Here is a 21,504-nt window from a genome sequence, read left to right as displayed (position 1 = left end):
AGATAATCCTGTCAAACCTATTCACATATTCCTGAATAGAAGAACCCTCTTCCATTCTACATGTGAATAATTTGGATTTTAAGTAGACCCGATTCGTTAAAGTTTTCGTCATGAAACTGCTTTCTAGCTTTAACCACACACCCGCCGCCGTTGTTTCTTCGTCTACTAGGAACGCCACGTCCCTCTCAAGACACAACATAATGGTAGCCCGTGCTTCGAGATCTAACTCTTCCCAATCCTCATCTGACATATCTCCTGGTTTCTTTCCCGTCAACGTCTTGTGTAATTTCTGCGAGATTAACAGATTCTTCATCTGCATCCGCCAATAAGAAAAATCGTTTTTCCCATTGAACTTCTCTATCTCATATTTCCCTGATTTGACCGTACCACTTCTCGATCCCATCTTCTCTTCGTTCAATCTCAACAAGGCTCTGGTACCAATTGTTATAACTAAAAGTCGCGGAAGCTATCGAACCTATCCTAGAAATTGATCCGATTATGAAGATTAATCGAAAAGCTAAGCCAAAATCAAATATGCGAACAGAATTTAACGAGGTTCGGCTTTAAAGCCTACGTCCTCGGGCGAACAAGAAATCTTTATTGAAGGATAGATGAAGACGACTAACACAACCCGCAAGTTCGTCCCAAGATGGTACCGTATAGAATTTAACCTTCTATACTAGATCTTCGACAACCGAGAAATTAAACACCGCTCAAAACTATGAACTAAATTTCTCTCTTACTTGCTCTCTCTCTCTAGCTCTCTAAAGAAGAGTTGTTGTTGCTTGTGTTGGTGATGTATTACAAAGATTCAAGACCCCTATTTATATAGGATATCAAACCCCATAAAAAGGAACTTTGGTTTCTAAATTACTTTGGTGCCAAAATTTAGAAACCGCCTATATGGTGCCAATAAACCGCCTATGCCAAAATTTAGAAACCGCCTCTGCCTCTCACACTTAACCAAGTGACTTTTGCACTAAAAAGAAAATATAACATTAGGGAATCAATATACAATGAACTTTCTTATTGAAACATACAAATTATATGTTCTTGAACACAATTTAAAACATAAAAGGTACATACGAAGAGGAAAAGTCATGTAAACTTAAGGTTTCCATGGAGGAGGAGTTTGGTAAAAAGGTGGTACTGCTGCAAACATTGTCTTTATGTCGATCGATGGTTTATCCCCGCCTTCGCCCGATAAAGCCACAAGTGCTGCAACCAATCCTGCATTTCCTGCAAGAGTTGGCTCTGTATAATCATAGTTGGAACGGATATCGCGGAATCCGTCATTCTTGTCCGGTCCAGCAACCATAGCTCCAACAATAGTATTAGGATTTGGCTTTGGGTTATCCCTCCATTTCCAACCTCCTTTGCAACCATACTTGATCTTGTTCTTAGGAATTGAAGCTCCTCTATGGTGAACTTGTTTAGGGTAATGTTTTCCAAAACCAACAACATAGCTCATCTTCTTTGGATTGTTACCAAGAATGTAATCAATCTGCCAAAACCCACATTGTTCGTATCAAAACAAGATATGTTGTATATCTACAATGCTAGACCAACTCCCTTCTTGGTTCTATTCTTTGCTCCCAAGGATCATCCCATTGTTTATTTTGATAATTTCATAAAGACTCGCATATTCAATTTCAAATTGATCAGAATCAATTGTCGGATGACCCAAGGGAGTTACCAAGTCAAGATGCGATCCGGTCTAGCAAAGTTGTTATTTATTTTTGAGAGTCGAAAGTTCTTTTAAAACTAAAGGGAAGAAAAAGTAAACCAAAATCAACGCTTGTCAACCACTTACTTGGGTCTTGGCAAAACGACGAAGGACTTTAGTTGAGTAGAAGCTAGGTCCACAATACCATCCTGGTATATCCGCAGTGTCAAGATAATCGCTGTATAGAGTAGCGAGAAATGCGGCATTGACTACATATTGAAGAGGCTGAGGCCTTCCATGATTTAATTGTATCAAACCTCCTGCAACATAACAAAAACCCGTATATGTGGTTGTTTTCACTACTTGAGCAATGACATCAACATAAATCAATTAACTCCAATTGAGGGAGAGGCAGGATTAGCATACCTTTCGTTCGTTTGAAAATTTTGAAAAATGGCAAGTACGAACACATGAGTAAATTGCTCACATTGTTGAATTTGCTCAACATAGCTTCATATGGGTACATGGGACTCAAAAATATTCTTGATCTGGTTAGTAGTACCTAAAAATATAAAAATGGATTGCATCAAAGAAATGCGGATACGGGAACTTTGAACTTCATTAGAGCTCTCTCTAGAGCTTCATTAAATTCTTCACCATCGCCGTCTCACCAACTCAGAGCCTTTTGAAGGCTCAATATGATTATTTAAAAAGCAAAGATACGATAAAAAGTAAGATCAATTAACATGGTCCATTTAGGGAAGGGGACTCAACTAAATCAGTGGTCATCCAACTTAAAATCAATTGGCAATGTGTCGAGAGAACCTTAATATTATATTCTTGGTTATACTAGATACCTTTTTCTCATCTGAGACTATTCTCACAAATTGAGCACGTTGTAATCAAAATTGAAGGGAACTTCTAGTAGAGTAGCCCAAGCTACATACTCTGTTTTGCATGCTAATGGTTCGGCCCATTGTGACTAAACTCTGGCACCAAAGCAGCAAAATGTTGAGTCTATTGACTTACCTGAACAGCTGGAAGCTTGTTGTCCCAACTGAGCACATTATAATCAAAATTGCCCGAGAACGCACCAGCATGTTTTGCCAGACCTGGTGTCGTAGCCAAATAAAGGTAAGAGGAGTTTCCAGTTGCATAATATATCCATGTAGCACCCCATAGAAACTCATCCCAGTAACCAGTGGAGTTATAAAAGATTGAAGCCTCGGAACCTTCTGGACTATACCTCCCCCTTTGTTTTCTCGAAAACTTAAAGAGGGTAATGGCACCGCGGATTAGTTTCTTGGAGTAGATCTTGTTGTCTTTGAATACAATGGATGCAGAAGCTAAAGCAGCTGCCATTTCAGCAGCAAGATCAGAGCATCTATGGCATTCATACACTTCCCTTGGATAGTCCATGTCCTCTGGCCTCTCCCAACAATAATGATCATTAGGAGAAGCACTTCCTCCTGAAATGTCTCCTGTTCCAACCTGCGCGTAAAAGAACTAAATGAGACAACACGTATTTGAGGTAATCCTATACCAGGCGTCCAGACCCGAACATGTTGGGAGAATCACGCATCGGTTGTGGAAGAAATGGGTTTTCAGTTTGAAAGTGTGAGAGAAAGTCTCATCGCTTTAGCTAGTTCTGAGGTGAAAGAGGCAATAGACACCCGACACTGGCATTTAAGCCCCACAAAAAACAAGTCTCAGCCCAATAGTCTATGATGGGGAACGTCTCGTCTCTTGAGCTAGATTTTGGGTTGATAGAGCCCCAAGACCACCCAACACGAGCCTAGGATAAAAAGACTAAAAGAGTCCCGCAAATAGTATATGATGTCTATCAAATATAAAACCGATATGTGAGGGGAAGATTGTAGGATAATCCCACATCAGTTTTTATCAGTAGCATAACTTCGAGGGGAAGTCTCACCTCTTGAACTAGCTTTTGGGCTGAGAGAGGCTCAAGATCACCCAACAGAATGTCAGATAAGAAACAGTTCACTTGTAGTACGGTCGAGGAAAGAAAACACAGAGTCGAAGTATTCAAAACCCACAAGTAATCAGTATCATTATGAATTGAATTACCTGAGCAGAGATCCTGTCAATAGTATCAGAAGAACTATTAAAGGTTTTCAAAATGTAATCAGTACCCCATTTGATAATCTCCTTGACATGGTTGAGTTCACCAGCAGCTTTATATTTAGCACTATATTCTATAACACTCCAACTCAACATAGTCATGGCAAACGAAGATGGGAAGTTGAATTTGATTGCATCTCCTGCATCATAAAACCCACCAACTAGATTCTTGTTAACTGATTTAGTAGACACTCCATCTTTCAAACCAGAGTCACCTCTCCACGAAACGTTATTATATTTCGGTAAAGGCCCAGCTGCAACAAAATTTTGTAAGGTATAGATTAGTTCATCAAGAGAGTAAGCAATGCGATTGATATGATCTACAATAATGGACCTAGGGACGATTTGGACCCATACTAGTATGGGCCAATCCAAGGCATGGGTACTGGTATATTCCTCAATGAAATTTATATGATCCATAATAATGGACGATTTGGACAACACTAATGGGCCCATTCGTAGCATGGGTAGTTTCCTAACTTGATGGGCTTACACCTAGGTACAGGGTTTCATCTTAAAAGGTGCCGCTGCTATGCAAGAGACGGTTGAATATACCTAGTAATTTTTTCAATGTGGGACTAATCTTTGTGACATGTTCGATCCATAATCTCAACAAATGCAATGCGAATGTTGGTAGAGAGAAAATGACTTACAACGTTGGGCGTTGAAGAACATGAGAGCCTTGTGAAGGGCAAGAGTGTAATCATATCCTTCATGCTTGTCGGATTGTTTCTGTCGAGCGACATAATGTTACCAAACAAGGGGTTAGATTATGGAAATTAGGAAAAAAAAATAGTTAGATTTTGCAGTTCAAAATAGCATATAAGAAAAGTCCAAACTGCAAAAATTAGATCATCAAAAATGCAATATCCAATATACCTCAATTGGGAACATTTTTTTTTATGAAAGAGGTCCTAAAGAACTTGACAGTTTAGTTTGTATGTGTTTTTATTTATTAATTTCTGACTCAGCACATCTGACTCAACAAAAATAACTAATTTGTTCTTCAACTTGTCAGAGTGGATAGATAATTAAGATTTACATGATTCAGATTCAGACAAGTCAGACGTAAAGAAAGTACGCTTAAAATTACAATACTTTACAAGTCAAAATCATAAGAATAATGGTTCCACTTTGTGTGTAAGTCAGGTTTAAACATGGTTGAAGACTTGAAGTGTTCATTCTTTAAATCTGGACTGATATTCAAGAGTTGTTAGTTGATTCGATTAAACTAAACACAAGAAATCTGTATTGAGATATGAGACAGATCGAGATGAAGAGATCCCACGCCCAAGATGAGTCCAAGATATTGGAAGATATGGAAATTCATCTTATATGTTAATGGTATCAAACAATCTCTACTATTTTTTTTGTTAGACACAATATAATGCTATTAACCAGATAGCACCAATGTAGAGAGAGGGAGAGAGAGAGAAAGAGAGACCTGAATGGTAGAGTCAGAGGAACTTGCTAGTGTAGTAGGCCAAATGCAGCAAAACAGTAGCACCATCACCTTCCAACCCCATCTCTCCATCCTCTCTCTCTCTCTCCCTCTCTCTTTAGCTACAAAATGGTACCCATAACAATATTTAAAGACCTCATCTCTCTCTCTCTCTCTCTAGCTACAAAATGGTAACCATATCAATATTCAAAGACCTTTCATATTGTTTCACATTTTGAAGAGATTACTAAGAAAGATCTCTTTCTCTTTGACCAATAAAACTAGTTTAATAAGCCCTTCTTATCTTTGATTAGCTGTGAACTCAATTAATTAAATCACTCTTGCCTCCTAGTGCTATTGACTTTTCTTTTACTTAAAAAAGTGAAGTCTTTTAATTAGTTTGGGAGTTATAAGTGTGAGAATTTAGTTGAATTAAACTAAACAGAGTATGATTTTGGTAATTTTCAAGTCTTTGACCTCCTTACAACTCATTACAAAAAATCTATGTGTACATATAAATGTGTCAAGATGGTGATAGATTTTTCAACAACAAACCTTTAAATATTGTATATGACTCCCCCAAATGGGGGCCAACGGTGACACTTACCTCCCGCTTTGCCGCATTGACCACGTAAATCATGAGAACAGAGGGACGAAATGACAGAGTTTGTTCATGGAAATTGGAAACTATGTTTTTTTTTTTACTTCGAAGCTGATGCGGGGACTCCCCGTACACTCTCTGGTGTACTCCCTCTAGTAGGATAAGGGATATTTTAGTTTGTTCACAGTATTTCCAGACTGTACAAAGACCGAAATACCTCTTATCTTATCAACTATCTGAGCAATGAGATATGCTATGGAGTACAGGGAGAAGTCCCTCAATCATTTTTGTTTTTCACTTTGTCACATTCAAATATGGTAAGGTATGAGCCCACAGGTGAAGTGGCAGAGTACCTCTAATCATTGTTGAAAACTTCTTCAAGATTGAAGCAAGTTGCATATGTTGACTCTCTTTCTTCATTTGACTTTTGACTTGCGGTTGTTTGGTACGGGATAATTTAATGGGTTTATGTATCGTATGCCCTAAAGGTCTACCACACCATTTTTTTTTTCGGGTTTATGTATCGCTATGACACCATGAACTAGAGGACTGAATGACTGACTGATCAATTAGGCAAGGTTTAGAATAGCACCCTGCAAAATTCACAAGATAAAAACTAGTATAAACCAACAACTATGGCGTCCGGATCATACTCTCAAACATATTAAATGTGTTAGGGCATCTCCAACGCAAAATTCAAAAAATTTCTATTCATTCTATGTGTTGAGTTCCAATTGAAATTCTCACTCCTATGTGGAGAAAATAGAGATCTTCAATTTTTTTTTTGTCTCCAATGCAAAACTCTAAACTTATCTTGTTTACTTATGTGACATAGTTATTACTGAAGACCCGATTTCTATTGGTTGAAAATCAAATATTGATGAGTTGGACAATTAGAGATATCTCAAGAAGACACTCTAGAGTGTCCTCTTGAGATATCTATATTCCACCCTCAACACGTCATCTTAGAGATCCAAATAGGGTGTTGCATTGGAGATGCTTTTAGAAATTCCAAAACTTATACATGACTTCTATTAGAACTGATAATACTATAGTTTTGTGCAAATGCGCCATTACTTCAGTCATTATGAATTTATACAACTTCCGTGGTTTACATAAAATCATGGATCAATCAATTACCTAAAAAATAAATAAGAACGGAGCAACATCGAAGGCAAAAAGAAAGAAGAATAAATGGAATTTGATAATGCCGGAATTGACATGAAAAGTTCAACTTGCTGCAAGTTCTACATCACAAACGTCTGTAAAATAACATGTACTGTATTCTGATACATACAAACGTAACGTGTAATGGAATATAACGACCGATAGAGTCACAATTTTCTAAGATCCGTCAATCAGTTAAGGGTATTCCGAGTTCATAATCTTCTACTAGCTTAACCTTGTTTTTCTCTTCTTCATTTCCCTAATTGTTAATCAAAATCCAAAACCAGAACACTGCACACAATGATATTTGAAGTAAAACTAACCCTTGAAGCAGCTTAAGGTTTCCATGGAGCCGGAGGCGGTGGAGGAGTTGGAAACATTGGTGGTACTGCTGAGAATATAGTGTTTTTGTCAATGGGAGTTGCAGAATCCCTTCCTTCACCCGATAAAGCCACAAGGGCAGCAACCAGTCCTGCATTGCCTGCAAGTGTCGGCTCTGTGTAATTGTAATTTTTACGAACGTCATGAAAACCATCGAACTTGTCAGGTCCGGCAACCATGGCTCCAACAATGGTATTAGGATTAGGCTTTGAACTATCTCTCCATTTCCAACCTCCTTTGCAATTATATTTGACTCTGTTCTTAGGGATAGATGCTCCTCTGTGGTGAACATGTTTAGGGTAACGATGTCCGAAACCAACAACATAGCTCATTTTCCGCGGATTCTTACCGAGAATGTAATCAATCTGCCAAAACCAACCACACAAGTACAACTTATATGAAATATATACTTTTTTCTGGAACAAAGATTGAAGACTTCTTTGAGAGCCAAAAGGATTAAGTTTGTAAAAACCAATTGGTTATGAGCAGAGAGGCTCTAGATATTGCACTCTAGGTTAAGAGACTTCTTTTGTCTATGTGGGACTATTCTCACACATCACCTCAATGTGGCATTTATTGACCTTACACGTGTCATTTTGTTGGGTAAAGTGGAGCACTCACATGTGGGCCTCGCTCTGCTACCATGGTAAGTTTATAGACACTCAACTCAAAACCATCTGATAATGAATGACAAGACCACAGATACTACATCCTTGGTCAATAGACTCCCTTTTGTCCATGTAGGATTATTATCACAAAACGTCTGTTTGAACGACATAAAATACAAATAAAGGAGAAAAGGTATACAACTCACTTGGGTCTTGGCAAAATCGCGCAACACTTTAGTTGAAAAGAAATTAGGTCCACAATACCATCCCGGGGTATCCGCAGCTTCAAGATAATCACTATATAATGTAGCCAAAAAGGCAGCATTCACCACATACTGAAGAGGCTGAGGTCTTCCGTGATTTAATTGTATCAAACCTCCTGAAAAATCATGAAAATTCCAATTTCATTATTAACTTTACAACACCAACACCGTACGATCATTTTGAAATGGGGAGATTGGCAAACCTTTAGTTCGGTTGAAGCTAGTGAAAACAGGTAAATAAGAACACATGATTATACTGGTCTGGTTGTGAAAAGTGCTTAGCATATCTTCGTACGGGTATCCAGGACTTAAGAATAGTCTTAATCTGCTTAGAAGTACCTGAAAGAGGAAGATAGGATCCAGATAAGTCCGAGGAACTTTTATGCAAAAACTCATATTACTGACTTTGGATGAGCTATGGATTCTGATGAAATAAGCACAAGAAACTAGGTCTCAATAGTATGTATAAGATTGTAAGAACGGAGAACTCAAAAAGCTTAGATGTCCATCTAAGTCTAGACTAGCGAAAGGATCAAACGATACCCAATTCCAACCATACCATAAGTTTTAAAATCTTACTTATTTGTCGAAGAATATGGGAGTCAAAGAGTAAGTAATAACGGAAAAAAGTCCAATACTTACTTGAACACCAGCAAGCTTGTTGTCCCAGCTAAGAACACCATAATCAGGACCACCCCAGAAAGCACCAGCATGTTTTGCCAGACCACGTGTTGTGGCCAAACTTAGGTAAGAAGAATTTCCGGTAGCATAATACAACCATGCTCCACCCCAAAGAAATTCATCCCAATAAGTAGTGGAGTTATAGAAACGGGCAGCATCTGTACCTCCACCACTATACCGACCTCTTTGATCTCGTGAAAATTTAAAGAGAGTTTTAGCACCGTGAACAAGCTTTTGCGAGTAAGTCTTGCTGTCTTTGAACACGATGGATGCAGAAGCTAAGGCAGCGGCCATTTCGGCAGCAAGATCAGAGCAACTATGGCATTCGTATACTTTTCTTGGGTAGTCGATGTCTTCAGGTCTTACCCAACAATAATGGTCATTAGGGTTAGTATTCCCTTCTGAAGTATCCCCAGTTCCCACCTGCATGAGAAAAAAGACAATTAGGTTATATGCATATTAAGTAAATTGCGGGAAGTGAAACTACGTCATATGGTTGCTGAAATTAGCAAGAATAGGGTCATAAGTCGTCCTAGTTGGAACAAAATCGAGAAACACCGCAAAACATGGGCTACATTTTTTTCAATAAGGGTACCCTAAATCCAATCAAATAGAGCGGATAATTTCATGAGTATGAATGTTGAGAAACTAAGTAAAATCATTAAGATAAAGAATTGATTTACCTGAGCATAGATCTTGTCAATGGTATCAGCGGAATTATTGAAAGTTTTCAACAGATAATCAGTACCCCACTTAATAATCTCCTTGACATGGTTGAGTTCACCGGCAGCTTCATATTTAGCACTATACTCGATAACACTCCAACTCAACATTGTCATGGCGAAAGAAGCAGGGAAGTTGAATTTTATTGCGTCTCCTGCATCATAAAATCCACCAACTAGATTCTTGCTAACTGAGTTATCAGACAATCCATCTTTCATACCAGAGTTACCCCTCCAAGAAACATTATTATGCTTTGGCAGTGGCCCAGCTGCAAGAAAATTTTCAAATGTCACGAGACTGATCGACTCTACCAAGAAACAAATTTGATTCTTAAAGTCGTAAACTAGCCAGTTTAAAATTTTCACTTTACTAGAACATCTCTAATGCAACATGCACTGTGAGAAAAATGAGCTTCGTATAGGGCAAATAGAGTTTTGCTCCAAACAATGCCAATATTTATGTTAACCTCAATAATGTATCGAAGTAGTAAAAACTTAAATAGAGACCCCTGAGCGAGTAAGGCGAATTTGCTTCACTTCAATGTCCCTTAGGAAGGAAAAGTGATTACAATGAAAAATCCTGGTAAAACGTAAAAAGTAGGAGGAATAGCTCTGAGCGACCAGTTAACAAGCCGATGTTTCCCAACGAGGGAAGAATCCATTTAGAACTCGTCGTTACTTGCTCGTTGCTCGGTTTCATACAAAAACTTATAACTCTATAGTCTACGCTCATTACCCCTCACTTGGGGTTAACGATAGTCGCTCAGAGCTCGGAGTAGTTTGAGTAAGTGGTGCAGTACTCCCTTCTAGTTTATATGGACTCGCCGAAACTTAAATGTGTGCCCATCTAAAATTATAACGTGATGTCTAACGCCCCAAGCTTCAACCGATGTCGATAATGTCCCCACACATAACACCCAAATCCACCCAACGAGTACGGTATTTTGTTCCTGGCGAAGGCTCCACGATCCCACCCAAAAGATCGACCTCAACACTTACTAAGCTTAATCCTAATATGAAAGCTCCACCTCGAGTCCACCCAAAAGACTTCGACACTTACTAAACTTAATTCTGACATCAAAGGGGTTTAATTAATTTCCATTAATGGTAACTAATCATCAAGGAAGGTCTTAAACTAGTACATTTAATCAGATCTAAGTATTAAAAGTCAGAAAACTTTCCATAATTAAGTATCAAAATAAGTAAATAAAAACCCATGACAAAATAAAATGCAAAAGACTTACATCTCTGAGCATTGAAGAACATGAGAGCTTTATGAAGAGCAAGGGTATAATTATCAGGAGGAGGTTGAGGATGATGATGACGTGGAACAGTTTTAACAATTAAAGTAATAAGACCAGCAAGAAACCCAGAAACAAGTAATGTACCGACTGTCCAGACAAAGATTTTACGACTAACAATAATACAACCAAGATCTACATATTTTTTCTTTTTCTGTTCACCTGGACCTAATAACCAACTTTGTTGTGTTTCATCTAATGGTTTTGATAAAGCTGCTCTATCAAAATCATTTAGGTTTCTACTTCTATCATCATCTGTTGCTGAATCTGCTGTATTTATCTCTAATGGACCTCCCCATGGGTCTCTCCCATACATACTCATTCTTCAATCCCTTATTTTCTCTCTCTCTCTCTCTACTTCAAAGATAATATTAAGAAATGGGTATTCTTGATTTCTTCTATCTCTTCTTCTTTCTATCAATTTCAGATGGGATTTTAGAAATTAGTACAAGTATGTTAATAAATCTAGAGAAAGAGAGAGAAGGGGAGATAGATAGATCTAGAAAGAGATAGAGAGAGAGAGAGAGGATGTTGTCACTGTTGATTAGCTCCTGAAATGATCTGGTTTTGTTGGAGTTGCTTTAAAGATGAAGAAAAGAATAAATGTTGGTGGTGGGTAGTAGTGTGAGGAAGAAGAAGAAGAAGAAGAAGAACAAGTGATGAATGAGCTTTCTGCACTGACATTTGTTTTTTCAACTAGTATTTATGGTTTGGTTAGTTTATTAATATTTCTATTTTTTTTATTTTTGGTAAAGTGAATGCTTTACAATAACAATATGACATTGATACCCTAACTCCATTTCTTCAATAATTTCCCAAAATGACCCTCACAATATCCACTAAGCTCTTAATCCTCAATTTGTGACTAACTCGCGTTTTTTTTCCCTACATGTGTCCGGTTGTTCGATTTGACCACTATGAACCAAATTTTTTGCTTCTTCCGAACATAATATCCTAAGGGGTCGAAATTGTATTAATCTAAAAAAATGTTAAAACATTTAATCCACATTATTTTCCCTTCTATCTTCCACTTCATCAAATTTATCCTTCACTTCATTATCCTCCTCACCATTTTTATCTTGCTTAGGCATCAATCAACTTCGACCAAAAAAATAGTTTTTGCTCTATTTTCTCTATCTTCTTCCTCTTTAATATATCTTTTATTTTATTTTTCTTCTCTCGGTACTCTCTGTTTGGCGAAGGGAAATAGCTACTTTTGCCAGCAAAAGTGTAGAGAGAGAGAAAATATAAGGAAAAAAAATTGTTGAAGGTTGCCGACCAGTGAGGTTTTGGCCCCTACGAGTATTTTTGGGAAAGAGTTGAAATTTTTTTAACACGGGAGCCAAATCGAACTCTACAAAACTTATGGAGGCCAAAATGACGAATTGGACACAAATAGGGAGCCAAAACAAAATAAAACCTTATTTATATTGTTATTTAGACTTTGGTCCATTCTAATTTAGCACACTTCCCATGTAGTCCCCTTAGACAGTTTGACTAATGTCTTGGCGTTGGTGGGACGATGAAGGAGAGGTTTGGGGACCCCTCGCCCATTTGTTCATATCAATGGGTGGCCATGTGCCCAGCCATGTGAGCATGGATAAGTTTAAGCACATAAAACCAAGTTTAAATTATAATATTTCCTAAAAAGATTATAATGGAATAACATTCTCCCAAAAATTTATAAAATAAATAAAAACAAAATTAGTTCAACAAAAAAATGAATAAAATAAAAACAAAATTGTTCACGACATTGATATCATTTTAACTACCAGTCATGTATTCTAGGGCCCAATTTTGGGTGCTCACGATTCATTGGTACAAAAGATATGCCTTGGTTGTAATTTTCAATTGGGTCTCAAATCCAATACATTGTGCAAATTTGTGTAAACCTAGTTATGAGAAACTCGTATACGGTTATGCTAAGAAAAGTTTGCAAAATATATTATGAACCTTTGCACATTTAATAGAAAACTGGAGAATACCGACAACAAATGATTGAGTTCAATAGTTCTTTGTATGAAATTACTGACTAATGATATATTAATATGGAGAAGACAAAATTATATGAAACACTTACATAACCAAAGATGCAAGTGATTTCAAGAGAGGAATTCGAGTAATTCACATTTCACGTCATGGTCTGAGGCAATTTGAAAACTAAACAAAGGTGATTCTATGGAGGGGGATTTGTATAATTTGCATTGTTTGTATGGTTTGAATTGTGAACCTAAACCTAAAAAAATATTGATTTTTATTCTTAAAATTTATTTCAATGCAATTATATATTTAGATAGATGATAAATTGTTTGTCTCGATCTGTATAGTCTTCACACATAAAAATGTCAATTATAACGACGGAGAAACCAATTAGGTGCGCTAACATAAAATATTGTTTTTACTATAGTTAGATTAGTAGACGCAAAATGTAATCACAGTTTTAGCTCTATCAGATGTCTCTCCACCTCACCTCTCTTTCTATCTCACCTCTCTTTCTATCTCACCTCTCTCTTCTCCGACGAAGGTCGCCGACCAGAAAAACTTTCGACCGACGACCTTCAAACATAAAAAAAATTAAAAAAAATCTATTCCCTCTCCCTCTCTCTAAACACTCCGGAGCCCCTTCGCCGGAGCCTCTACGTCTAGAAACCAGACCAGACGAGACAATAAGTCAGACGAGAGCTGGTCTCCTCTCGTTTCCAGATTAGACCAGATCTACTCTCGTCTGGAGCAGATTTGGTCTGAAAACCAGACTAAATCTTGTCTCGTCTGGAAACCAGGGGCTCCGACGAAGGAGCTCCTCCCCCTCGTCGGAGTTTTAGAGAAAGAGGGAGAGAGAGAGTAGGGAGAGAAGAAAGGAGAAAGAAGACAGAAGAGAGAGGAGAAGAAGAGAGATTTTTTTTTATGTTTGAAGGTCGCCGACCGAAATTTTTTCCGAACAACGACCTTTGTCGGAGAAGAGAGGGGTGAGGCGGAGAGAGAGGTGGGGTGGAAGTGAAGTGGATAGAAATGTTTTCTAATTAATTTTATTTTAGAATTATATTTATAAGAAGGGTAGTCATGAAATTTACACTAAAATAGAGGTTAAATCTAAGTTTATGAAAAGTAGGAAGTTCAAAAAAAAGCTGGTCATAAGATAAGGAGCCAAAAAGAAAATAACTGTGATAAAAAATAGCGTTTGAAAAACAATTATAAGGGAAATGTGTTCCTTTTAGCAATGTGACAGTTGGGTGGCTGGTATAGAGATAAAGAAACAAAAGAAAAAAAACACACGACCCCACATTTACTTGTTTGAGTCTCTCTATCCTTGTGTTGGTTCAAAGATGGTCACATGCAATGTCACTACCATACCTAAGTGGTTTCCAGCTTTCCTAACTTGCAAGCAAATCAACATCTCTTTCTATGATTAAATTTTGATGTTGCTTTTCTAACTAAGCTAGCTTTTTTTTTTTTGTTAACAGAACTAAGCTAGCTAGTTATTGGTTGGAGTTGGACAATTTGCATTGCCATTTATGCACCTATAAATTCATCTTTTTTGTTCCTTCATGAACTTTCTTCATTCCTTTCAACAAAAAAAAAAGAACTTTCTTCATTTTAAATTAAAAATAAATTGGATTGACCCTACCAACTAACCTAATTCACCCTTGCAATAACAAAAACTAACCTAATTCACCATCTACAAATATGGATTGGGAAACAATTTACTTTTCCAGACTACAAAATGGAAACATAATTTCGTTAATTTTTTCTTTTTTTATAGGACAACAACTTCTACTTCTTCCTCACCTTCTATTTCTAACCGTCAAATTTTTACCATTGTTTGAGACCACTACTATTTTTTTCATTCTCTCTTTTTTCTTCTCCTTTCACCACCACTCATGGACTAGTACCACCTCTTTCTATTACAATCTCCGTCCTCTGAGCATTACTTTGTATTTATTTTTTCTGTCTGTTTCAGTGAAAGGAGAGTTCACAAGATTCTCATCTGCGAGTTTCTTGAGCGATTTTAACCGCATGTACACTTATTTTCTACTTGAAGCTTACATGAAAAAAAGTTAAAAGAATCTTTTTTTAGATAATTGATCTTTCTCAAAACATGATTAGGGGTTCTCCTTCAACATTGAGTTCTTTGTTTTGATGTGATCCAGTAAACATTTCACATCCCCTTCCAAAACCACATAGGGGATTCCTTGTTGCCTCTTCACCTATTAGTCCTTCCCTAGCTCTGATGACCTTTCTTTCCTCAGCCTACCTTTTAAGTAACTAGTTTCCCTTGACATGTTGTTAGAAAGGTTGTGGGTCTACTCAATTACAGTTGAAGTGTAAACTTGGGCTTTGTTCATGCACAAGGCCCATTAGTGAGCATACAAATATTTAATTAGAAGGCTTGTTGGGCTTATTAAAATTCATCCATGTGTTATGGACACTTGTTCTTGTGCGTGACAATAAGATAAATCTATAAACACGATGTGTATAGACTATATGTGTTTGTTGTCAACAATACAAATCCCACGAACAACTCTATGATGGATTTGAATTTTGTACTTGAATAAATAGAGGTGGAGAATAATGAGTGAGATCACACTTTACAAAATAAAAAGTATACACCGCCTAAGTTGCGAGCACTACATACAATAAGCTTTTACCTTAGACTTTAGGTACTAGATCTCGAACTCAGATATAGAAAATATATACAGTTACATATATACGTGTATTTATATGCATGTAGGCTTACGAGCCTTAAAGCTCGAAACTGTGGCTGTTGAAATGGAAGAATGTCCGACCCTTTCTTCCCTTCATGTTCTGGGACCTGCACTCTTTAGCAACACTTGATTGAAGGGCCGGTGGACCACAAACCATTACACCAATATCGACATTACCCCAACTTTCAGAAATAGAGTTGAAAATCTCTGCAGATATGAGATACACGCAAAATGAGCTTCAAAATATGCACGCAAAGAGGGAAATGCTAAATGGACGACCCAGGTTCTAAGTAAAATATTTTTAGATATACACTAGTTATCCTAGTTGATTGCAATCACAGGAAAAGTCTATATAAACCAAACTTCCAGTACGGAAATTTTTGGTTCCGCCCTTTTATGTACTTGAATTTGGGCAACAAACTAATAACAGAGACACTTAGCCTAATAGGTATAATACTTCAAGATATACACTAGTTAGCGAGGGTTAATCCCTTCATCTGAAGAAAGTCTATAAACCGGACCCCTTATAGAACTTTTTCGTTCTATACAGTGACCATCCCTCCCACTACATTCTCTCCTTTCCGATATTGGGCGTAGACAAGGAATGAAATTTCGATTTCGATGGAAATTTCGGTCGGTCCAAAAGTGGACACGTTTCGTGGAAACGTTTCGGTCTGTGTGGAAATTTTACAAATTTGCGGAATAATAAAACAGTTCTAAAACAATTAGTTTAGGGGATAAATTGAGTTATTTAACTCTATTAGTACTAAAACAGTTAAGTTAAGTGTTTATCTGCAATTAAACAGTTAGTTTAGGGGGTACATTGAATTATTTATCAGATGTAAACCTAAAACAGTTAGTTTAGGGTCCAATCTGCTATAATAGTAATAGTTAGGGGGCTAACCAGAAATAAAATATAACATACTTGTATTGTAGTAAAAATTGTTTTCCCCTTAAATACAACCCTTAGTCCCTATTTCTAAGACTTCTCGACCGAAACCGACTGTTCCCTCTTCCTCTCTCTCTCTAAAATCGAAATCTGAAGTTAAAGATCACCTAAAGAAGAGAAGAATATCTTGAAGAACAAAAGATTTGAGAAGAAGTAGTCAAGAAAGATGAAACAAATTAACAAAAAGGTAGAAGATAAACGACTAAGGTATTATATGAGTTATGATTATAGAATCTTTCGAAACCCTAAACCTAAATCTCTGTTTCGAAATTTCGTATCAGATTTCGGTGGAAATTTCGTTTCGGTGATGTGAATTTAGGACATGTTTCGGTCATTTCGACCGAAATATGTCGACATTTTATTCCTTGGGCGTAGAAGACTACCTTCTCTCTCCATCAGGCAGGGACTCAAGATTGTGGTAAACCGGTCTCTGATACATCTGTAGTCTTGGGCCTTACTTGGCCCAATTGCATTGGGGGCTATCTCACCCCAAGAGTTATTTTTTTGGGGGTGACAGAGGTCAAGACTACTTACGGGCAAGAAAGGAAAGACCACACCAACACACACTAAGGATGAAACTGTAAATTCTTATACACAGGGTCTAGTTTATATACGATGTGAGAGAAATTTCATCTCTTGAGCTAGCTTTTGGGATGAGTGAGGCCCCAAACTACTCGAGGGGCATGGAGAGCCCCAGACCATGCCCACAGTATGCACACGTCAATCCTAGCAACAAACTAGTAATAAAGACACGGCGTAATCAAACTAGCAAAACACTCATGCTTACTATCAAACGAAAAGGAGGATGATTGTAATCTTACTTTGGAAATTAGGGCGACAGCCATATTGTGTTTTTGTCGAACTGACAATAGTGGTCTCGTTAGCAGGGGGGTGTGTCATTGACTGATTAGCCTTCTCTGAGATACCCTTGATATCACCGTCTTTCGTAAATTCTTCATTCTTCGAATCTCTTCTTTCACATAAATACCATGATATCACAACAAACCCACCAAAGACGAGAACACTTACAACCATGCAAGCTACAAATAGTAGTCCTCTCAGCCACCAACAAGATACACCATAAGGATTTATATAAAACAAATCCATCAAAGTCAATAATATAATAAAGCCGATTGTAGATGATATAACATACAATCCGGGCCATATATTATTTACTGTTCCAGCCAAACTAGACATTGGACTCCGGCCTGTGACGGGGAGGTAGGAACGACTGATGCTCTTGAAAACTTCACCTTCTTCCTGCAATTAAAGAAGAAGAAACAGTTTACCAATTTCATTCAATTGATCTAAAGCTACGAGAGAGTACCCATCAAAGTGAAAATTCAGTTTACCAATGGAGGATCTAGTTCTTGAGTGACATAAGCTTGAATTTCAAGATGAAGCTTCTCTGCGAAAGATGGGCAGATTGAATCTAAATCAATTGATGAAAGAAGAGTAAGCTCCTTTGATCTTTTTACAGCCCAAATAACTAATATATTTTTTGGCAAACAAGACTTCGATTCGATACGATGGAATATGTCACTCAAGATAGCCAAGAATGGTGAGATACCAATTCCTCCAGCAACTAAAATCAAGTTCTCGTACCTAAAAAACAAGAGAAAGTAAGCTAAGTTAGATCACCAATAGGAATTCTGGGGAAATTTTTTCCTATGTTTTTAAGGCTCTTAAACCCAACATTACCGGATACCCCCCTCCCCCTCGCGAACTTCGTATCCCGTTTCCCGTACCATTTTTGAGTGGGTTCGCGATTTAGTACCCCAAAATTAGCATACCCGAATTTTTAGTCTTAACTAACCCAAAGTCTTTGTAATAATCTATGAACTCAACTATATGTGCAGTTAACTACAAGAGTTTTTTTAATTAACTTGTTCGATTGTAAGTTTTGTGGAGACAGGATGTCCGAAAGTAGTTGTATCTATTATAAATGCATCGTAAAAAGTATATATTGTCTAGGAAAATAATTCAAAACGTACTACATTCAGAAATAGCGTATCTAAGAAGTATACCCCTAACGTACTCAATACTCATATGGTAGCGTACTGGTACCGTACCATGCACCGAGCAATCCGTGTACCAGGTAACATTGCTTAAACCACAATTTAAGTTTACGAGAAGTTTAAACACCACTTTTAATGGTGTTATAACTTTTTAAACAATTCGATTAAAAAAAGTAGTAAAAATTTTATCTATCTCGTAAAAAACATCCTTCAGATCATCCTATACGGGTCAGCTGACAAGAGTGTAAACATAGTGTAAAAGTAAGTGAGTTGAAGAAGAAGTATTGTGCAACTAATGCATATAAATGCAATGATAAGAACATACATCAAGTGATAAGGTGATTCGTGCCCATAAGGACCCTCCACGGAAGCCGTTATCGTTGGAAGAAGTTGATCCGTTACTTTCTTATCAGGCTCTGGAAGTTTTGAAATGTTATGCTTTAGCTTCTCTGTCCACTCTCCAAGTACCTTAATGAGAACCGCAAGATGATTTTCTCCATCCAAAGGACTAGAAGAAACACTAAAAGGATGCCATTGTAAAAATGATAATTCACGAACTTGAATGAAAATAAAACTGAGTGCATTATACGGCAAATCTGCATATCCAAATCAGAAAAAGAAAGTTATTGTCTAAAACTCAAGTTTAACTAACGACTAGTTTGAGAAGAGTGAATGATTACTTCTGGGCTTTGAAACGACCAGTTCTACTGTTCCACATGGTAAGCACGTAGCAGAAATCAAGTTAACCGTCTTTCTTGATTGACAGAATCTCAAAAACCGATCAAGAAGGAAAAGAAATATTCCCCCAGCAGCTATGCTGAAAATGAAATCTCCGACGTGCATGGCCATGAAGACAAAGAAGACTATATACAGTTGATGTGTGTAGAAGAAGAGTTCAAAATATTGCTTTCTCACTGGGTAGAATGATGTTATCCACATAAGCAGACCTGCTAAAAGGCTGATAACTCCGGGAAGATTCGCAACACCGATGTCTGCCCATTGTAGCATCTGAATACATAAAACAACTAATCTAGGTAAGGTAGTATCCTTTTCCCCTCATAAATTTAGATCCGACATCTGACTTGATATATGAAATTGACTCGAGACAGATTTCAGAATTTTTTCATTTTAATATCTTACTCATGAGTTTGATTGGCTCGGGCTAATTTTAAGTCTGTATGAATTAGACACAAAATACGTCCCCATTGTTTAAAAAATCCTGAAATGATTATTGTGGCTTTGATGAAAACAAGCCAGACTCAAACTACTCATACACATACAAGTCAGACTCACGCGAGTAAGACCAGGCAATCACAAAGAGAAAAACACCACCTAAGAAAATGTGTTTTATCCAAATAAGAACATCAAAGTGTTAAACAAGAAACTCACTTCTTCCACTAAGCGGCCTTGCATAGTCCAAGCTACTATATAACAGAGTCCATGTAGGGTGAAGATAAACATGGTGAGATGTCCTAACCATACATGATATCTAGTAGCATGTTCAAACGGAATATCGATGATCCGGAGAAGAAACGAGCTCCTAGTTATGGGTAAAAATAAAAACGCCAAGCAAAATAACCCAATTGACCCAAAGCGAAGCCCGGAAAGTTCCAACATCAAATAGCTGAAATGTAAGGAAATAAACTTAGATTGTCAAATATCAATGGTTTATTTTGAAAACCATTGCGATAGAAATTTAACTCTATAGAGAGCGAAAACCATGTACCTTTCCTGCCAGAGTGGCAAGTTGAACTTGGATAACAAGTTCTGGCCCTCAATGGTATAAGCAGTGACTGCCCATACAATATAAGCAGCGAAGAGCAAAATTCCAATCAATTCAGCAGCAGAAACAACCCCAAACGGTCCGTCCACAAGAACGGGGAAAGTCCATAAACGAAAACTCGGAAATTTCAGCTTCTTCTTCTTCCTGTATACGTAATGATACTGTTACGATAATTTTGGCCGTCAATTAGAAAATCAAAACGAACAAAACAAACATTCATATAAAATCAACGTACTCGTGGAAGTCCTCTGAAGGTGAGGCAATTAGATAACCAAATGATAGAACTGTCATCAAGAGTATCGGCCCACTGAATATGAGAAATATACTTCCTGCATTTTCACATTACAAATGTTAATAGTACGGAACTAACCATGAAAGAGAAAAAAAAAGAGAGATAAATGGTCTCAATTTCCAACCTGTGATACCGAAAAGAGTTCCACTTGTAGCACCAATCCATCTACGAAAAAACCCCTGCACAAACTTTCCTGGGTAGAGAAAAATAAGACTAACCCACACGACGAAAGTCAATGTTATAATTGTTTTAAGCACCCATTTTACCAAAGGAACAAAAATGGGTATTTTCTTAGCATCATCAGTGTCGACTTCTCTACTCGAAAGAAGAGGTTCATTTGCTGATAAAGTACCCATGATTCTAAAGTTTCACCGAATACTAAGGAAAACCTTAAATTGTTCATATAATTCAATCCATTCACTATTGTTTATATAGTGATTCTATCACAATTTCAAACCACATAAATTCACAAATACTAACTCAAAATTCTAAAATAAAAACCAGACAAACTCTGGGTTGCTATCAATTCTTCTCTAAAATGAAATTATCTACACAATAACACAAGACTGTAGCAATCAAAAATAGGAACCAAGAATCATCAATATCTATTTCATTATATCTATTAAAATTCAAGAAAAAAAGAAAACCCACAATATAGAAGATAATCAACAAGAAATTGAGGGGAAAATGGACCACCCAAAATAAAAGGTACTAGAATTATTCATGAATAATGTGTGATCTTGATGGATAACCAACCACAATAAAGTAATAGTGAAAGACTACCAG

General features: G+C 37.2%; 3 protein-coding genes across 3 annotated transcripts; all 3 read right to left on the bottom strand.

Moving 5' to 3' along the window:
- Window positions 1-1,015: 1,015 nt before the first annotated feature.
- Window positions 1,016-5,620, bottom strand: LOC147540003 (endoglucanase 9-like). The gene is made up of 7 exons (XM_086643384.1): window positions 5,253-5,620; window positions 4,462-4,540; window positions 3,755-4,062; window positions 2,696-3,157; window positions 2,093-2,228; window positions 1,814-1,986; window positions 1,016-1,504 (listed from the first exon to the last, which is right to left on the bottom strand). The coding sequence occupies exons 1-7, from the start codon at window positions 5,340-5,342 to the stop codon at window positions 1,109-1,111; spliced, it is 1,644 nt and encodes a 547-aa protein (XP_086499510.1). The 5' UTR covers window positions 5,343-5,620; the 3' UTR covers window positions 1,016-1,108.
- A 1,407-nt stretch (window positions 5,621-7,027) lies between these two features.
- Window positions 7,028-11,862, bottom strand: GH9A1 (glycosyl hydrolase 9A1). The gene is made up of 6 exons (XM_086643383.1): window positions 10,917-11,862; window positions 9,634-9,941; window positions 8,912-9,373; window positions 8,473-8,608; window positions 8,213-8,385; window positions 7,028-7,763 (listed from the first exon to the last, which is right to left on the bottom strand). The coding sequence occupies exons 1-6, from the start codon at window positions 11,293-11,295 to the stop codon at window positions 7,353-7,355; spliced, it is 1,869 nt and encodes a 622-aa protein (XP_086499509.1). The 5' UTR covers window positions 11,296-11,862; the 3' UTR covers window positions 7,028-7,352.
- Window positions 11,863-15,502: 3,640 nt separating this feature from the next.
- LOC147540001 (ferric reduction oxidase 7, chloroplastic-like) lies at window positions 15,503-21,276 on the bottom strand. Its single transcript, XM_086643382.1, has 9 exons — window positions 20,843-21,276; window positions 20,662-20,755; window positions 20,370-20,570; window positions 20,033-20,267; window positions 19,324-19,651; window positions 18,969-19,239; window positions 17,978-18,230; window positions 17,447-17,885; window positions 15,503-15,883 (listed from the first exon to the last, which is right to left on the bottom strand). Exons 1-9 carry the CDS (start codon window positions 21,072-21,074, stop codon window positions 15,714-15,716), a joined length of 2,223 nt encoding a protein of 740 aa, XP_086499508.1. The 5' UTR covers window positions 21,075-21,276; the 3' UTR covers window positions 15,503-15,713.
- Window positions 21,277-21,504: the final 228 nt, after the last annotated feature.

The sequence above is a fragment of the Eschscholzia californica genome, unplaced genomic scaffold (assembly GCF_041429995.1).
Source record: "Eschscholzia californica isolate CP2 unplaced genomic scaffold, dmEscCali1.0.p SCAF_5, whole genome shotgun sequence".
Classification (NCBI taxonomy): Eukaryota; Viridiplantae; Streptophyta; class Magnoliopsida; order Ranunculales; family Papaveraceae; genus Eschscholzia; species Eschscholzia californica.
This window is presented reverse-complemented; position numbering and strand designations above follow the sequence as displayed.

Bases quoted from the DNA above. Each gene is read 5' to 3' on its own strand.
- LOC147540003 (XM_086643384.1), bottom strand. From the start codon at position 5,342: ATGGAGAGATGGGGTTGGAAGGTGATGGTGCTACTGTTTTGCTGCATT. The intron at 4,541-5,252 runs GTCTCTCTTTCT...GTCGCTCGACAG, and splicing joins CCTCTGACTCTACCATTCAG to AAACAATCCGACAAGCATGA. The intron at 2,229-2,695 runs GTAAGTCAATAG...TTATATTTTTAG, and splicing joins ACAAGCTTCCAGCTGTTCAG to GTACTACTAACCAGATCAAG.
- GH9A1 (XM_086643383.1), bottom strand. From the start codon at position 11,295: ATGAGTATGTATGGGAGAGACCCATGGGGAGGTCCATTAGAGATAAAT. The intron at 9,942-10,916 runs GTAAGTCTTTTG...ATTTTCTTGCAG, and splicing joins GTTCTTCAATGCTCAGAGAT to CTGGGCCACTGCCAAAGCAT. The intron at 8,386-8,472 runs GTTTGCCAATCT...ATGATTTTTCAG, and splicing joins TAGCTTCAACCGAACTAAAG to GAGGTTTGATACAATTAAAT.
- LOC147540001 (XM_086643382.1), bottom strand. From the start codon at position 21,074: ATGGGTACTTTATCAGCAAATGAACCTCTTCTTTCGAGTAGAGAAGTC. The intron at 20,756-20,842 runs GTTGGAAATTGA...GTGAAAATGCAG, and splicing joins AACTCTTTTCGGTATCACAG to GAAGTATATTTCTCATATTC. The intron at 17,886-17,977 runs GTAAACTGAATT...CTTTAATTGCAG, and splicing joins AAGAACTAGATCCTCCATTG to GAAGAAGGTGAAGTTTTCAA.